We start from the raw sequence: 20,915 nt of genomic DNA on the forward strand, positions 1-20,915 counted from the left end.
TCACTTTTAATCAATTGTTTTCTGATACATATGTTTTAGTGATTAATCTGTGTGACAGGGGGCGTCTTAATAAGTTTTACCTAGGGCGCTAAATAACCTGGCTCCGGCTCTGGTTAGGTTTATGGTTTAATATTTAGATACTGGCTAACCAATCTAAATTATCAACTGCGACATATTTTCTTTTACAAACCTATAAATATTTTATTGACTTGAGTTGTGGTTAGGTTTATGGTTTAATGTTTAGATTCTGGCTAACTAATCTAAAATGTCAACTGCGACATATTTTCTTTTACAAACCTATAAATATTTTATTGACTTATGTTGTGGTTAGGCTTATGGTTTAATGTTTAGATTCTGGCTAACTAATCTAAATTGTCAACTGCGATATATTTTCTTTTACAAACCTATAAATATTTTATTGACTTTAGTTGTGGTTAGGTTTATGGTTTAATGTTTAGATACTGGCTAACTAATCTAAATTATCAACTGCGACATATTTTCTTTTACAAACCTATAAATATTTTATTGACTTGAGTTGTGGTTAGGTTTATGGTTTAATGTTAATTGTTTAGATTCTGGCTTACTAATCTAAATTGTCAACTGCGACATATTTTCTTTTACAACCCTATAAATATTTTATTGACTTTAGTTGTCGTTAGGTTTATGGTTTAATGTTTAGATACTGGCTAACTAATCTAAATTGTCAACTGCGACATATTTTCTTTTACAAACCTATAAATATTTTATTGACTTTAGTTGTGGTTAGGTTTATGGTTTAATGTTTAGATACTGGCTAACTAATCTAAATTATCAACTGCGACATATTTTCTTTTACAAACCTATAAATATTTTATTGACTTATGTTGTGGTTAGGTTTATGGTTTAATGTTCTAATTATGGTTAACGAACTCTATGTACTCTCAGGGGCGTAGCGAGGTGGGGGCGGGGGGTGCGGACCGCACCGGGTGACACCATTTAGGGGGGTGACACCAAGGCAAAAAATAGCAAAATATATAGAGAAAAACTCGAGTGGGGGGTGCAAATCGAAAGTTTGAGGGGGGGGGGGGTGCAAATCGAAAACTCGAGGGGGGGGGTGCAAATCGAAAGTTTGAGGGGGGGGGGTGCAAATCGAAAACTCGAGGGTTTGTCCCTGGGAAGGGTCTCTATCTCTCTGGGGGGGGGGGGGTGACACCATTAAGTGCCGCACCGGGTGACACCCGACCTCGCTACGCCACTGTGTACTCTGCAGTATTTGTTTCAATCTTGCAAGCTTAGCTAAAGAGTAGCGTACTTTAAGAACACCATTAATTTTAAATTTTTTTTTTGTGAAGCTGACCTTTTAAAATAAAAAGCAGAGATTTACCAGCTTAGCTTAGCGTGTCTAATGGTCGAATCACTTTGGAAAGAATGGTCGCAAGCTATTTGTACGGATAGGACACTAATCTCCCTGGCTTAACGCTAATGAAAATAAGAAATCCAAGCAGTTATCGAACGTTTGAACTCTTATTTTGTAATGACCAGGGATTAGCTATTGCCGAAGTAGTAGTTTCAATTCAAAGAACTAGACGTCCGATTTGATTGGCAGGTTCAATTAACATTAAATTGGCTTTTACTTGAATGGACCCGCCTGCACTTCTGAATGATGGGGGTTTAATGTTACGTTAATTTGTTGCAGAAATACAGGTTAACTTACAGGAGACACAAAACATTTTGGTCAAGACGAGACACATTACGTTACACGCATTTCGTTATACGACATACAAGACGTTATACGACACAAACATCGTTATACGGCACACAATTCATTATACGACACACAAATCTACACAACGAAAAAAATTCTTTATACGATACACAGTTTGTTATACGACACGCAAATCGTTACACGGCTAACAATTTGCTACACGACATAAAAGGCGTTGAACGAGACACAGGAACAATATTTTACAAGAAACACAATACGTCGTCCGAAAAGTTGCACGTTAAACGAGGCGAGTGTAACTGTTATCAGTGGCGTCCTAGAGAGTCAAGTCCGTGAACCGAACTCTAGACTTCCAAGTTAGTGATCGTGCACTGCTGCCCTTACTAGGCATACTGCTGCCCACACTAGGCATACTGCTGCCCACACTAGGCATACTGCTGCCCACACTATTAGGCATACTGATGTCCACACTAGGCATACTGCTGCCCACACTATTAGACATACTGCTGTCCACACTATTAGGCATACTGGTGCCCACACTAGGCATACTGGTGCCCACACTAGGCATACTGCTGCCCACACTAGGCATACTGCTGCCCACACAAGGCATACTGCTGTCCACACTAGACATACTACTGGCCACACTAGGCATACTGCTGCGAACACTATTAGGCATACTGGTGCCCACACTAGGCATACTGGTTCCCACACTAGGCATACTGCTGCCCACATTAGGCATACTGCTGCCCACACTACTGCTTCAAACATCGAGGTCAGAGAAACATATGAACGACTTTATCTGCCCTATAGGGCGTTTGATTTAAAGAGCTTTTTAATCGAGGCGTCTTCCCTCGCGTTTTACGAGATACCGTGTATTACACAATACACACCACATTAACAAGACAAAAAAACGTTGAACAATACACACCACATTAACAAGACACAAAACGTTGAACGACACACGAGGCTTTGACACAAAACATTCAACGCACATATACAGTGGAATATGGCGCAAAACGATGAACGAGACTCAATACGTTGAACGAAACGCAAAAACGTTGAACAAGGCACAAAACGTTAATAGGGAAACTCACAGTTGAAAGCGACTACGCAGTACGGTACACTAGACCACAAAATTAATCGAGAAATTAGGCGTTCACGCATGACTTGTTCTAATTACATTGGCGTCAGTACCTCGAGCCTTTCATTCTAGGACTATTGGCAAAAACAGAACTGGGTGAACTATAGAACTGGGTAAACTATAGAACTGGATGAACTATGAAACTGGGTGAATTATAGAACTGGGTGAACTATAAAACTGGGTGAATTATAGAACTGGGTGAACTTTAGAATCCACGCTAACTGGGTTAAATTGGCTTGGATACAAAAACTGGTAGAACTATTTGAAATTCTTTAGAGTATGGGCCGCCAAATATAGCTCAATAGAGTTCTCTGTCCTGCTGGATTATGGGCCACCAACCACAGCTCTCCAGAGTTCTCTGTCCTGCTGGGGTATGGGCCACCAACTACAGCTCCTTAGAGTTCTCTGTTCTGCTGGAGATTGGGCCTCCAACTACAGCTCTCCAAAGTTCTCTGTTCTGCTGGAGTATGGGCCACCAACTACAGCTCTCCAGAGTTCTCTGTTCTACTGGAGTATGGGCCACCAACTACAGCTCTCCAGAGTTCTCTGTCCTGCTGGAGTATGGGCCACCAACTACAGCTCTCCAGAGTTCTCTGTCCTGCTGGAGTATGGGTCACCAACTACAGCTCTCCAGAGTTCTCTGTCCTGCTGGAGTATGGGCCACCAACTACAGCTCTCCAGAGTTCTCTGTCCTGCTGGAGTATGGGCCACCAACTACAGCTCTCCAGAGTTCTCTGTCCTGCTGGAGTATGGGCCACCAACTACAGCTCTCCAGAGTTCTCTGTCCTGCTGGAGTATGGGCCACCAACTACAGCTCTCCAGAGTTCTCTGTCCTGCTGGAGTATGGGCCATCAACTACAGCTCTCCAGAGTTCTCTGTCCTGCTGGAATATGGGCCACCAACTACAGCTCTCCAGAGTTCTCTTTTCTAGACCAAAAATTCTCTCCAGCTAAATCTACATGTGAACTATTTTGTGATTGCTGCAGTCAAACATCTCCCCCCCCCCCCCCCCCCACATTTTCCGGCTGGCGGACTCTGGTAAAATTATGTTTTCTATATAATTTCCATTTCGTTCGGGGGGGGGGGAGGGGGGGGCGGTAGACTTTCTTCGGGGGGAGGGGCTGAGACGCCCGAAAAGATGCCTGGAAGAAACTCTGTTCCCCTCTCATCGTTTTCTCCTCGGCTCGTGTAGTTAGCACACCCCAGCCTCCACCCACCCCTTTAGTCATACACTTCCCTTATCCCATAACCCAGTATCACTCACCCATTGTTCACCCGTCTCAATGGTCCACTGACTCTGGTAATCTGCTATCGTCCCCCTACAACCCAGCGTCTGCTATAAAAAATATAAAAAGCTACCCCTGATTGTTGCGGCGCTTTGTGACGAAATATCCAACTCCAAAATCCCATTTTCTCGGCCCATTACCGACACACTCAATGCTTGCATTTTTCCTTCGATGAGATTCGACGTATTGACACTAAAGTCTGGGGCCATTCAAATCTTTAGAAACATTTTCTTCCAATTTCCTTTTTTTTTTCGTACAAGCCAGTGGACGATCCCGGTGTATTCTTGATACAGGAAAAGGTTTTCTTTTTCTAGGATAAATAATATTAATCAGAAAGGTTGGGGCCTTGTCAATGTTTATCTTTCATCGGATGAATTTCAGGTCGATGTATTGAACTAGATTTTCGTATCGGTAATCAATTCGTTTTTTTCCGCCTACATTTTTTAAACGTTAATGGTGTCGTTCAGTGCTGTTTGCATTAATGTGAAGTTGGAGGGAGTGTGTGTGCTTGTGAGTGAGGGGAGGATGTGTGGGTGGGTGTGAGAGAGTGAGAGTAAGGCGAGGAAGTGTGGGTGTTGGGGGAGGGGTGTTGTTTTTAATAGAGAAACTTGTATTTTCAACGTGTGTAAATAGCGTGTTCCTAATGGTTTTGCATCTCGACGAGACTCAAGTTTTTGTTCCTAAAGTAATCGGATTATTTTTGTTGCGCCAATAGTTTTCTAAGTGCAAAATTTGTTTGTTAATGCACAATTTATCGTGGACTGATGGATACATGTTTTAGTGCGCAAATATTGTTTGCTAGTGCGCAAATACTACCTTCTAGCGCGCAAATATTCAGTGTTCGTGCTCAAATACTGCCATCTAGTGCGCAAATAGTGTTTACTAGTGCGCAGATACTGCATGCAAGTGCGCAAATAGTTCGTGTTAGTGTGCAAATAGTAAGGTTTGAATACACTTTGACTATTAGTATTGACGAATCAATGTTGTATGAAGTAGAGTATCTCTTTAGGGCGGTAGTTCCACGTAACTGTGTGTTTCTGGTATATCGATACAAGGATTGTGTAGTCAGCATTATGTCCGGCATTTACATTTTCTAAGCGAATCAGCTGTTTTGTCACAGCATATATAGCGACCCTTCCCGGCGCCCGGGGACAAACTTTCAATTTGGTGCCCCCCTCGGGAACAACCTTTCAATTTTCAATTTGCACCCCCCCCACCCTCCTCAAACTCTCCATTTGCACACCTCCCCCCCCCCCCCCCCCCCGTTTCAAACTGCAGCTAAAATGAGATTTTAATTTGTTTTTCTAAACCATTTTCCAACACTGTTCTAAAGTACTCTCCCATAAACCATAATCCTGATGCACTCTGTAAACCATAATCCGATTGTACCCCATAAACTACGATCCTATTTTACCCTATAAACAACGATCCTACTGTGCCGTTTAAACTACGATCCTATTCTACTATATATAAACTACGACCCTATTGTACCCTTTACGTGTTAACCCTCTATCGTAATCCATTGACCCCCGACCTGACAAAGACGAGCACAATACGTTTAATGACTCCAAATATCGCCGCACGTTTCTCGCTCACGCTGAGTAAACTTGCACGGCCAGTAAAACAACATCACGTGCAATGAATACGTTCTCCACCCCCCCCCTACCCCCACCCCACATACACACACATGTTCCACTCCTCCACACACGCTGAATATGCAAATTAGCGTGACAGCTCTTTATTATGCAAATGAAACGCTGAGGGTCTTGAATATGTAAAACTCCCGTTGTCCAGACCAGCGTCACATAAGTTTGAGGATGACGCGAGACAAGCTTGGAGTCACAAAAACAAATAATGTTCGTTTGATCCTGAGTCACAACTACAGAGAGCACTCTCTTGACTCGGAGTCACAAATATAGAGAGCACTCTCTTGATCCTGAGTCACAACTACAGAGAACACTCTCTTGACTCGGAGTCACAAAAGCAGGAGACATACACTTGACTCGGAGTCACAAAAACAGGAGACATACACTTGACTCGGAGTCACAAAAACAGCGTACACTCACTTGGCTAGGAGTGTCTATTTTGCTTGGAGTCAAATAACCAGAGTACTTGCTTAGCTTGGGCTCGACGCACAACGCCATGTGACGCCCTTCTGGTACTTACCGCTGAGTCAGGAAGTTTTGGAAATAAAACCGGATTGATACACTTTTATTCAAACAAGATCCCCGCGACCACCTCCTCAACCCCTCCACCATAAACTTTCCTCAAACCTAAGTTTTGAAATGTCCACAACCAAACATTCCTCAAACCTAAGTTTTGAAATGTCCACAACCAAACATTCCTCAAACCTAAGTTTTGAAATGTCCACAACCAAACATTCCTCAAACCTAAGTTTTGAAATGTCCACAACCAAACATTCCTCAAACCTAAGTTTTGAAATGTCCACAACCAAACATTCCTCAAACCTAAGTTTTGAAATGTCCACAACCAAACATTCCTCAAACCTAAGTTTTGAAATGTCCACAACCAAACATTCCTCAAACCTAAGTTTTGAAATGTACACAACCAAACATTCCCCAAACCTAAGTTTTGAAATGTCCACGACCAAACATTCCCCAAACCTAAGTTTTGAAATGTCCACGACCAAACATTCCCCAAACCTAAGTTTTGAAATGTCCACGACCAAACATTCCCCAAACCTAAGTTTTGAAATGTCCACGACCAAACATTTACCAAACCTAAGTTTTGAAATGTCAGCGACCTAACAATCCCCAAACCTAAGTTTTCAAATGTCCACAACCAATCTCTAAACCTGAAGTTTCCAAATCCCCTCTGAGCATCTAATGGCGCTAGAGAGCGCGTGATGAGTGTAGAATGGCATTATTCATATGTCATCTTAATGTCATCTTTCTGACACCTTACAAAATGTCATTTGTTTTATCACCCCGAGGTGTTACTTTAGCGTGACACGAGATGGATGGTTGGGAAAATAGGCAAAAAAAAAAAAAATACGAAAACTCACAAGCAAATTTTAAAAAAAATCAATTGGAAAAAACTAGAAACAATATCAAACACATATTTAAACTAGTTCCAAACAACTAACCAAATTTCCATCTAAATCTTTCACAATCTCAACTTAAATTACTCACAACAATTCATCTAAAATCTCTTACAACCCGCCGCCACCATACACAAGAACCACCATCAACATCGCTTAAAAATCCATTGTTGTGATCACTCACAAGCCACCATCTTCATCACTCAAGATCAGACACAGTTCACCATTAACGTCACTCACAATCCAGGATTGAGATCACTTACAAATCACCTTTGGGATCTTTCACAAACTACTATCGCGACCACTATTAAATCACCACTAAAACCAATCAAAAACCACCATTACTAAAATCACTTATAAACCACCAATATAATCACTTAGAAACCACAAATAAAACCAATCACAAATCACCAATAAAAATAACTCACAAACCATAAATAAAGCTACTCACAAATCACCAATAAAACCACGCACAAATCACCAATAAAACCACTCACAAACCACCAATAAAACCACTCACAAACCACTATTACTAAACCACTCACAAACCACCAATAAAACCCACAACCACTAAAACCACCATTAAAACCGACACTAAAACCACCACCACTAAAACCACCACCACTAAAACCACCACCACTTAAACCACCACCACTTAAACCACCACTAAAACAACCACTAAAACCAACACCACTAAAACCATCACCACTAAAACCATCACTAAAACCACCACCACTAAAACTACCACCACTACAACCACCACTAAAAGCACCACCAGTAAAACCACCACCATTAAAAGCACCACTAAAACCACCACTAAAACTACCACCACTTAAATCACCACAAATAAAACCACCACTCAAACCACCACCACTAAAACCACCACCAATAAAACCACCACTAAAACCACCACCTCTAAAACCACCACTAAAACCACCACTAAAACCACCACCACTAAAACCACCACCACTAAAACCACCACTAAAACTACCACCACTGAAACCACCACCAGTAAAACCACCACCATTAAAAGCACCACTAAAACCACCACTAAAACTACCACCACTTAAATCACCACAAATAAAACCACCACTCAAACCACCACCACTAAAACCACCACCAATAAAACCACCACTAAAACCACCACCTCTAAAACCACCACTAAAACCACCACTAAAACCAGCACCACTAAAACCACCACTAAAACCACCACCACTAAAACCACCACTAAAACCACCACCACTAAAACTACCACCACTGAAACCACCACCAGTAAAACCACCACCACTAAAACTACCACCACTTAAATCACCGCCACTAAAACCACCACTAAAACCACCACCACTAAAACCACCACCATTAATACCTCCACCACTAAAACCACCACAACTAAAACCACCACCACTAAAACCACCACCACTAAAACCACCACCACAAAAACCACCACCACTCAAACCACCACCACTAAAACCACCACCACTAAAACCACCACCACTAAAAACCACCACTAAAACCACCACTAAAACCACCACTAAAACCACCACTAAAACCACCACTAAAACTACCACTAAAACCACTCACAAACCACCATTACTAAAACCACCACTAAAACCACCACCACTAAAACCACCACCACTAAAAACCACCACAACTAAACCCACCACCACTAAAAACCACCACCACTAAAACCACCACCACTAAAACCTCCACCACTAAAACCACCACAACTAAAACCACCACCACTAAAACCACCACCACTAAAACCACCACCACAAAAACCACCACCACTCAAACCACCACCACTAAAACCACCACCACTAAAACCACCACCACTAAAAACCACCACTAAAACCACCACTAAAACCACCACTAAAACCACCACTAAAACCACCACTAAAACTACCACTAAAACCACCCACAAACCACCATTACTAAAACCACCACTAAAACCACCACCACTAAAACCACCACCACTAAAACCACCACCACTAAAACCACCACCACTAAAACCACCACCACTAAAACCACCACCACTAAAACCACCACCACTAAAACCACCACCACTAAAACCCACCCCACTAAAACCACCACCACTAAAACCACCACCACTAAAACCACCACCACTAAAACCACCGCCACTAAAACCACCACCACTAAAACCACCACCACTAAAAACACCACCACTAAAAACACCACCACTAAAACCACCACCACTAAACATACAACTAAAACCGCCACTAAAACCACCACCACTAAAACCACCACCACTAAACCCACCACCACTAAACCCACCACCACTAAACCCACCACCACTAAACCCACCACCACTAAACCCACCACCACTAAAACCACCACCACTAAAACCACCACCACTAAAACTACCACTAAAACCACCCACAAACCACCATTACTAAAACCACCACTAAAACCACCACCACTAAAACCACCACCACTAAAACCACCACCACTAAAACCACCACCACTAAAACCACCACCACTAAAACCACCGCCACTAAAACCACCACCACTAAAACCACCACCACAAAACCACCACCACTAAAACCACCACCACTAAAACCACCACCACAAAAACCACCACCACTAAAACCACCACCGCTAAAACCACCACCACAAAACCCACCACCACTAAACCCACCTTTCTCCTCCCCCAGCTGACGGCACCAGGATCACAGTCCGAGACTGCAGCAATGACGACTGGGGCCACCACTGCGGCGACATCCGGTTCATGCACGGCGAGGAGGAGCAGATGATCTACGGCTGTCTGGAGGCGTGCGCCAGGGACGGCTGCAACAGTGCCAAGACCCTCCGACCCCCGACGCCCCTGATTCTCCTAGCGACGTCCCTCCTGTTTCTAGCATCCAGACTCTGGAGGACTTTGCTCTCCTAAAACTGTGATACTCATGTAGTCCATCAAGCCGAATCGGTGTGTGTGTGTGTTTTTTTCCATCAACGAAATTTGGCTATAACTGTGGATTTGTTTTTGTTTAAAAAACCGCAAACATTGCTGGATCGTGTTTGAACTACCCCATACAAACTATAAACAGACTTCTTCGCAAATACTTCACTCTTAACAAAGACTGTTTACGTTCTCAACAGAGACGTAGTTGAGTTTTTTCTAGCAACTGATGGTAGGCTATGTCCGTCTTTCTCGTCAGAAGTTTAGTCTACAGAAGTTATCAAGGTGAATAGTTTCTATGCCGTTACCAACAAGTGAGATACTGAAGATGCCAGTACCAACAAATGAGATAGGGGAGATAGGCCTACTGAAGATCTTTAGTTATTTTTTAAAGGTCTTAAACTGTTATAGGACATCGTCAGATGCCCAACTGTTCGGTGTTAGGAATCCCTCCCTTCAGTAAACTTCAGATGGCAACACTCGGGGAAGTTAACCGAGATTAAAAGATCCTGCAACATAATCCATGTTGGGATTGTTTTGTTGTTGATGAGATACAACTTGTGTGAGGTTATGGTAAACGGTGATTATACTGAGAGAAGGTTCAGGATACAGCCTGCAACAAGGCTTGATATGAAAGGGTCACCATACGGAGGGCAGGTAACCCTGTGGCAGGCTGGTCACCTGTGGCAGGTGATACACCCAGTCAAAGGCTAGTTACCTGTCGCAGGCTGATTGCCCTGAGGCAGTACGTCATATTCCCCTTCTGACCTTCTACTAATACACAGATCACGTCACGTGATGGTTTTAGCCCAGTTACAGGCTGATCAACAGTTCGCAAATTACTCACCCTGCAAAGGGCTGTTCTCCTGCGGCAGGCTGTCCTGTATGTTCAGCGACCAGATGAGTTCAGCAAACAGCCCTCTTTGACACATCAACAGCTGAGTTCAGGCTACAGCCCTGTCTCAGACACAGGACAAGTTCACCATCCTGACCTCTATCAGGCTAACATTAATCTCTGACCTTAGCGTACTCACCTCTACTGCTGGTCAGCTATCCCCAAACATTAACTCAACCAGACTTCCCCCGGCCATCCCATCTTGACCACATATAACTCATCACCGATCTTCGTGCAAGAACGGTCACTCGCTAACACCTAAGGGAAAGCAACCACTATCCAGATTAGTGGATAACTCTTGGTGGATTACATGGACGATCACTGTAAATACACTTCACCCAGCACTTAAGCCGTGATCAACTTTTTGGAATCTTCTGGAACATTTTCTTTCTATGCTGGTGTGTGAGAGGCGGCTAGCCCCAAGATGAATCTTTAATGTGTTGTGTTTTGCGGCAGACTTTAAAGTTGTATGTGAGGGTGTCTGATGAGGAACATGATTAGGTAAATGAGATAAAAACGAGATAGAAAGAGATAGTGAGGTGAGATAGTGGTTAAAAAACAAGAGAAAAAAACAAGGGAAGATAATCTTCGCTTTATGTGAAACACAGTGAATCAAGGGCCGGACGATAAAAGAGGGTGCAAGAATGTAATCAAATGTGTAAGAGATGTGTAAGAGTAAATAACCCGGCTTTAAATTCTCTTGCAGCGGAAATTAATTTCTTTTTTATGCTCAGACACTTTTTTTTATACACTTGAGTCTGAAAGCCTGAAATGTTTTTTTTTTTTTTAATTTCAGCAAAAGCTGGTAAACTCCTCAAAAGTGAGTCGTTATTTAAATACAAATACGATGAAAATGTATTTATTCCGTTTATAGCACTTGAAACTAAAAATAAATATAACGAAGATTCATTACTTGTAAAGCTATTTTAATATTGTTAGTTTTGGCTCATTTTGCTGTTATTTTTTTCTTTCATGTCATTGAACTTTAAAACAAATTTACATAATGTTGAAGGAAAACTATTTAAGCGGGCGAAAAATAAGAGTTCGATTGCTTCTCAAATATCATTCATACAGCTAAATGTAAATTGAGCCCTAAATTCCAAGTTGCGTAAAATCTGTATGGTCCTTGTTTGTGTGACATTTATAACAATGCGTTGAATGACATATGGTAAAGATGTGCTGTGTGACATTTGTACAAATAGTTGTGTGGCATTTATATCGTTCAGTTGAGTGACATTTGTAAAGTTGTGCTGTGTGATATTTGTACAAATAGTTGTGTGGCATTTATATCGATGAATTGGGTGACATTTGTAAAGTTGTGCTGTGTGATATTTGTACAAATAGTTGTGTGACATTTATAACGATGAGTGACATTTGTAAAAATGGGCTGTGATACTTATAACAATGAACTATGTGACTTTTGTAACAATAAGTTTTGAAAATAGTGTTTATGTAAACGTTAGATATGCAAGTGTGTGAATCATATGCACCTATCAATGTAAACTTTGAACTGTTGTCAACACATGGACTTCATGCATGAGTAAGCATGGTTGATTACAAACGTGAATGATGATTACACACATACTTAAATTACAGAAAACTAAATTAGCTTAATATTTAGTGGTGGTGCATTAGAAATAAGGCAATTTTATGAAAAAATATATGATATTTACTAAAGTAAAATTATAAAATATAATCGAAATGTTAGTAAAATTAGACAATTAAGGCAATGGTGTATAGGTTACGGATTATGCACTGAGGTAAAACTAGAGAAATATATTTTATATTATACAACAAGGAAAACATAAGGAAATTAAGATACACAAATTATACAAATCTATAAAAATTTATGAAAATAGATATACGATAATAACTTGAATAAATGATCTTGACATTTTAATGTGAAAAATATACATACATGCATAGATAGTTGATGTGATTTCAAAGTATTTCAGTATGTTAAACTAAAATCAAACACTTCACGGTAAAATGTATTCACTAATGTAGGCTTATATTAGGTTCGGCGATATTTCAATGACATTGTATGCGCAGCTGTGGGCTTTATAATCAGCTGTTTGACAGTTTCATTCGCGAGACAACCATTACATTCTACAATCAATATTTTATATTCATATTTTATACGGACGGGGGTAGAGGCGCGTCTAGGGCTGGATTAAATCGCGAACATTAATCTCTCAATTAAATCAAGTTCTGACCTGCGGGTACCACGTGATGGTGATTTTGTTTCACGTCTTGATTTAATTATTTGTTCCTATCGGTTATCACGTGATGTAACAGTGGTTTTTATTGGTCAGAGGTATATGGGTTTGGCGAAAAGGGGTATACGTGGGAATGTTTAGATAGAGGGGAATTAACATATGTATGGATGTTTTGTTAATTAGGGAATATGTAGGATTGTTTTGTTAATTAGGGAATATGTTGGATTGCATTTTTAATTAGGGAATATGTAGGATTGTTTTGTTAATTAGGGAATATGTAGGATTGTTTTGTTAATTAGGGAATATGTATGATTGTATTTTTAATTAGGGAATATGTCGGATTGTTTTGTTAATTTTAGGGAATATGTAGGATTGTTTCGTTAATTAGGGAATATGTAGGATTGTTTTTATTAATTAGGGAATATGTTGGATTGTATTTTTAATTAGGGAATATGTAGGATTGTTTTGTTAATTAGGAATTATGTAGGATTGTTTTGTTAATTAGGAAATTTGTAGAATTGTTTTGTTATTTAGGGAATATGTAGGATTGTTTTGTTAATTAGGGAATTCGTAGAATTATTTTTTTTGGAAAGGAATATGTAGGATTGTTTTGATAGTGGAGAATACAACAAACGTATAAACAAAGAAGTAAATGTAGCGGTGTTTCAGTGAATAGGGACTTGTCCGGGATGTTAATTCAAAATGGGATATGTAGGGAGGGGTTTAGACTGGGGTTTTCATAGAATTTCAGAAAATAATAATTTGGGAAAGTATCACTCGTCTTCTGGTACCCTTAAAATCAACCTGTTTGACCACGTGAACACAAGTTTTCTCTTCTGTTTACAGAAAAACTCCTCCCTCCCCCGTCCTCACCACCACCCCTCCCCTCAACCACCACCACCATCTCCCCCATCCCCATTTCGACCTCGTGTTTTTTTTTTAAGTTCAGCTCCGTTTGAACAAAATCCCATCATCCCTGCGGTTTCACCTAATAAGTTGCGCCCCTTGAGGAATGAACAGACTATCTGTTTGGGCATCGGTTGCTGATAGTGTTAGAGTCATCTCCCCTTGGTCGAAACCTCTGGTAACGTTAGAGAAAGGGGAGGTAAGGATGTCTGACCCGATCGATGATCATCACACGCGTTTTTTGGTTACAAGAAAACAAGTAACCAAAAAAACTATTTTGCATATTATAGAGAAATACTTCAACTATAGAAAAAAATTAAATGTCATTGAAATAACGTAACTCTAAATTAGAATTGATAAAATTTGTGAAATGCCTTAAGCTAGAATTTAGTAACAGCTTTGACTTATTCAATTTTATTGATGCAACAATTTAGTTAATGGAATTCAATCTTACACTGAACTCTGAAATTATGGTAAAATAAATGTATTTAGTAGTATAATCTAATCTCATTGAAATGTGAGAGAGAGAGAGAGAGAGAGAGAAAGAGCAGTATGGCAACAAGGGTCAATTTACGGAGATTTACAGATATAAAATCAAAAGATAAGTAGAACGAAGGATAAATTGATGTGTGGTTAAAGAAGAAAATGGTTAATAGTGATATATGATGAGGAAACAATATTTAAGGAGATAGTGGCGTAATTGGATAAAAATTTGTTACAGAATAAAAAGATAACGAATGACACATTTCTAAGAATAAAACATTATGTAAACAAAACTATTTCTAGTGATACAACATTGTTTAAAAACTAAAACTATCTCTAGGGATAAAACGACGTTGAATGATTGAACGATTTCTATTACTACAACTATGTTGAATGAAAACTATTTCTAAGGAAATAGAGGCGTCGAACGATAAAACAATTTCTAAGGATAAAACTATATTGAATAATTGAACTATTTCTAAGGACAAAGCGACGTTGAATAATAGAACTATTTCTAAGGATAAAACGACAATGAATAATTGAACTATTTCTAAGGATAAAACGATGTTGAATAATTGAACTATTTCTAAGGAAAAAACGACGTGTAAGAATACAAAATTCCGTGTAAGGGCGCCTCTCGTTCACTCGCTATGTTTTGTTATGCAAATTAATCGTGATAGCATGACCTAGTGTCAAGTGTGTGCGTATGTGTGTTTGTGTGTGTGTGTGTGTGTTTTTCTAGCAGACGGTGGGTTGCCTTGCGTGCATGCTCACCCTCAAGCTAGACGCGACCCGTGGGTCATTGTTTAAGAATCTGCAACTAAGCATTCACTCCGTTTGGTTCGTTTCTCAGGCTATTCAAATGTATTCATTATTTTTAGCTCACCCAGTCACGTTCCCATGAACGATAACTGTCATTTGTTTACATAAAGGATGATCTTTCTAATAATTACACATAGCTAATCGTATTTAAATAGTTAAGTGTTTTTTATCTAACTTTTAAAATTTCTCATTCAAATGTGTACATTATTTTATGACTCACAAAATATGCAAAAACATTAAATATAAATCTTTTGCCTTTCTCTCTAAAAAGATTCTGATATTAAGCATATTAATATGTGTACAATTAGCCTATAGCATTAGGCCTATTAATTAGTATTTTTAGCTATAATTATGTCGACTGTTCACGAATTTTAATAAAAGCTTTAAAAAAACTTCCATTCATTAAAGGAAATTAGTAGAATTAGTATAATCTAATTTAAAATGCCTTTACATGACCAATAAATTAGAGCTTTTGAAATATAAAAAATATTCTTTCGGCTTACCGCTTATCATACAAGAACGGTAACTTATCCAGTTATACCTGAGAGTTCCCTCCCTTGCTAAACTAACTCTTTTAAAAAAAATTAAAGCAGCCATGATTTGTATTTACTATACACGCAAAGATTTCAAAAGAAAAATGTGTGTATACACCATACAGGTGTTTAAACATCCGTTCATCAAACGTACATGTTTTATAAACTCTTTTTCATCCAAAATATTAACATCTCCAATATCTCACAACATCTGAACTTAGATCAACATCACAAAATGATTTGAACTTCAATGTAATCTTTACACCACGCACCTTACTATACGCACGATGTTCACTTAAAACTTCTTTTAATTTTTAAACGTATTCATGACATTAAAGCACCATAGAAAAATCAATTATTAATACAGAAAAATGTAATAGTTATTTTGATCTAAATATATCATAATTTAGTTTGAAGTGTGAAATATTTTTTGGTAGAAAAACTGGAAACAAATTAGCGTGAGTGTGACATTTTTTTATGTGGAACCACATGTGGTATGAGTGTAAAACACATTTTGTTGAGAAACCACATGAGGCTTACATGAGTTATAAATAGAAGCGCGCTGAGTGGTTTGGTAGAGTTTGTAATTTTCATTTCATGACATGCCTGTATCGTGTTACATTAATGTCTTCTATAAGCGTGTGTGATACTTTAGAGATACATACAATTAAAACAGTTTGTGACAGGTGACTAAGACACCAGACACACTGGAAAAACAAACAGCACGAAATTGACAACCACGACATAACCAATGGACACAGTATATGAATCTGACACTTTAAACATACCTAGTATACCCACATCTACCCCCTCATACACACCTGGTATACACACATCAACCCCCTCATACACACCTGGTATACACACATCAGCCCCCTCATACACACCTGGTATACACACATCAGCCCCCTCATACACACCTGGTATACACACATCAACAAACGCACACCGTCCTGGAATACACACGAGAAAAACATTAAACACCTGGTATATACATATCAACTACGTGAGATACACATCAAAACTCTGTTTCACACTGCCTTAAGATTATGTTGTTGATTTGTTTTTTTTTATTGACATCCCAAAACCACATCTGAGACGTAACATATATACATAATTGTATTATATATATATATATATAAATATATATATATATATATATATATATATATATATATATATATATATATATATATATATATATATATATATATATATATATATATATATACGTTAGTATACACATGAATATATATATATATATATATATATATATATATATATATATATATATATATATACGTTAGTATACACATGAATATATATATATATATATATATATATATATATACATGGACAATGTAAACATGTTAGCTGCTAAACTTAGCACGAACAGTTCACAAACTAACACTTGTCGCTAGAGTTGATTAACACTATGTCAGTGGTCACTCATTTAATTAACTTTAAAACAAACTTAAATCTTGTCGTCACATTGTTCATACCAGCTAACACCTCTCCCCACTTCTACACCCATCCACATGAACGTACATCCATCTTTTTATCAAGTGCTTTGGTTAGTTTATGAACAAGCATTCAGAAATGCATCTGCTACTGTATGTTAATATTTCTATACACAGTCTCTATTTTACATACAACACGTATATGTGGTTTTCAAATATGAATAGTCTTTTAAAAATTATTACATATGATTTGTTAAATTTTTTATTCTTACTGTTTTAGAAATAAAGCAACTATATGTACATAATGATTGATCACACGTATGTCAATGCTAGCTGTGTTTGAGTTAGTGAAAGATTTAGCGCCAATATTTGATTACCTGCACTTGTACAGAGTTGTTGAACTTTAATTCTCTCCCTTGATTTTTTTGTTTTGTTTTTTTGTTCGCACAATTATTTTTTTCTTGACTTGCCACTTATCTGAGCTTCGGTAATAAAGCATCGAAACAATCAATGTGTGGCTAGTCTTTGATTGTTTACTTTGATGAAATATGCAACTCGTGGTGGGAATACACAAGCGTGTTGTAATTAGCCCATGCAAAATGTAATGACTGGGAATTGTCGTTGAATGCAGTCTGCGTTATATCATGGTGTGTGTGTGTGTGTGTGTATATGTGTGTGTATGTGTGTGTGTGTGTGTGTGTGCGTGTGTGTTTGTGAGTGAGAGAGCAAGAGAAGGGTCTATGTGAGGTGTGTATGTGTGTTTGCAATGGGATCGACAAAATCGATATTTCATTTTCAAATATTTATTTTTATTTGTTAATACATTAACTTGAGTGATTGCACAAAACAATTTTTTACTCGTGCGAATTATCAATTAAAACAATGTGTAATTATTTTTTTTAATTGGTAGTGTTTACAAAATGAACAAAAGGTATTTAAAATACAGTAACGACTTTCTTCATAGTCCTTCACAATATCATCAGATTTCACCACACCCCTACAAATCATCAGATTTCACCACAACCCTACACGACAACATCAGATTTCACCACACAACCCTACACGACATCATCAGATTTCACCACACCCCTACACAACATCATCAGATTTCACCACACCCTACACGACATCATCAGATTTCACCACACACCTACACAACATTAGATTTCACCACACCCCTACACGACATCATCAGATTTCACCACAACCCTACACGACATCATCAGATTTCACCACACCCCTTCAAATCATCCATTTCACCCCACCCCTACACAACATTAGATTTCACCACACCCTACATGACAACATCAGATTTCACCACACCCCTACACGACATCATCAGATTTCACCACACCCCTACACGACAACATCAGATTTCACCACACAACCCTACACGACATCATCAGATTTCACCACACAACCCTACATGACATCATCAGATTTCACCACACCCTACATGACAACATCAGATTTCACCACACAACCCTCCACGACATCATCAGATTTCACCACACACCTACACAACATTAGATTTCACCACACCCCTACACGGCAACATCCGATTTCACCACAACCCTACACGACATCATCAGATTTCACCACACCCTACACAACATCATCAGATTTCACCACACCCTACACAACATCATCAGATTTCACTACACAACATCATCAGATTTCACCACACCCCTACACAACATCATCAGATTTCACTACACAACATCATCATATTTCACCACACCCCTACACAACATCATCAGATTTCACTACACAACATCATCATATTTCACCACACCCCTACACGACATCATCAGATTTCACTACACAACATCATCATATTTCACCACACCCCTACACAACATCATCAGATTTCACCACAACCCTACACGACAACATCATATTTCACCACAACCCTACACGACAACATCAGATTTCACCACACCCCTACAAGACATCATCAGATTTCACCACACAACCCTACACGACATAATACCACAGAGAGCAGGGCCACATACAGCACCAAGTCACGTGACTGCAGGGCAGTGGAGCCGACGTTGCCGGTGTTGCAGAAATCTTCCAGACAGCAGGAGGTGCAGATCATCTGCAGGGCCCTGATCGAGTCGAACGTGCAATCATTCAAGCAGCTGCCGACACAGTTCCGTCTGATGGAGGTCACAATCCCGGTCACCGTGACCTTCTCCACCTGGTTGGAGATAATTGAACAATAACCAGTAAGTTGCAGAATGCTCGTAGAAAAGGCTTACTGTTATATATATGTATATATATATATATATATATATATATATATATATATATATATATATATATATATATATATATATATACATATATACATATATATATACATATATATATGTATATATATATATATATATATATATATATATATATATATATATATATATATATATATATATATATATATTCCCATCTCCATGAGGCTGTTGGTGAAATATTAGCCATCATGGTTTCTTTCAGACATTTGGATACAGGTGGAGACATTTGAAATTGTCAGGGGTACTTTAATTGTATTCTGTTTTCTCCGGGGTAGAAGTGTGATAGGAATGAGTGGTAGACGAGATCCTAGATTTACATAACAAAATCTCTGCTGTGAGTTGCACGTCCTGTTGGGGGCCCCTCTTGGGGCGGCCACACACGTCCTGGGCTCCCAGTGATAGGTGTACTCGTCTTCACACTCGTAGCATTGTAGACACTCGCACACGGTTACTGCAACATGGGAGACAATCTCAGTAGATCATCAAGGGGGGCAATTTTAGTAGAGAACAAGGGACACAATTTTAGTACAGCAACAAGGGACCTCGGGGAGATGAGGCTCGTTAGCTGGGGACAGCCAATCTTCTAGGAGAGACAACTCCAAAATCAAACAACTGCTGCCTTGTAGTTTTTTCTTGGTTGGATAAAGGCTATGGAAGCAAATCCAAAAAGAAAAGCAGGCTGAAATCGGAGTCAATGGCCACAATGCGCTAACCAGTTCACACGCATGCGTAATTGTGTTGAAGGGGATCCCTTCCAACACTAAAATTAAAAACGAAGAAGAAAAAAAGAAAAGAAGGGACATAATTTTAGTAGAACAAACGGGCACAATTTCTGTCGAGCAACATTGGACACAATTTTAGCAGAGCAACATTAGACAGAATTTTAGTAGAGCAACATTGGACAGAATTTTAGCAGAGCAACATTGGACAGAATTTTAGTAGAGCAACATTGCACAGAATTTTAGTATAGCAACATTGGACAGAATTTTAGTAGAGCAACATTGGACAGAATTTTAGTAGAGCAACATTGGACAGAATTTTAGTAGAGCGACATTGGACAGAATTTTAGTAGAGCAACATTGGACAGAATTTTAGCAGAGCAACATTGGACAGAATTTTAGTAGAGCAACATTGGACAGAATTTTAGTAGAGCAACATTGGACAGAATTTTAGCAGAGCAACATTGGACAGAA

At 39.0% G+C, this 20,915-nt stretch overlaps 2 protein-coding genes across 2 annotated transcripts; one reads left to right on the plus strand and one right to left on the minus strand.

Annotated features, from left to right (window-relative positions):
• Positions 1-6,008: 6,008 nt before the first annotated feature.
• Positions 6,009-9,598, minus strand: LOC131954218 (loricrin-like). The gene is made up of 5 exons (XM_059317780.1): positions 9,582-9,598; positions 9,382-9,442; positions 8,182-8,186; positions 7,963-8,063; positions 6,009-6,076 (listed from the first exon to the last, which is right to left on the minus strand). Exons 1-5 carry the CDS (start codon positions 9,596-9,598, stop codon positions 6,009-6,011), a joined length of 252 nt encoding a protein of 83 aa, XP_059173763.1.
• Positions 9,599-9,855: 257 nt separating this feature from the next.
• On the plus strand, positions 9,856-10,121 carry LOC131954219 (uncharacterized; the record flags this gene model as incomplete). The annotated part of the gene is made up of 1 exon (XM_059317781.1): positions 9,856-10,121. A coding segment is annotated over one exon (243 nt), but the record flags the coding sequence as incomplete, so codon positions are not given.
• Between the last annotated feature and the right edge of the window lie 10,794 nt (positions 10,122-20,915).

This window comes from Physella acuta, unplaced genomic scaffold (genome assembly GCF_028476545.2).
Source record: "Physella acuta isolate Inbredline_101_S28 unplaced genomic scaffold, ASM2847654v3 ptg000980l, whole genome shotgun sequence".
NCBI classification, from domain to species: domain Eukaryota; kingdom Metazoa; phylum Mollusca; class Gastropoda; family Physidae; genus Physella; species Physella acuta.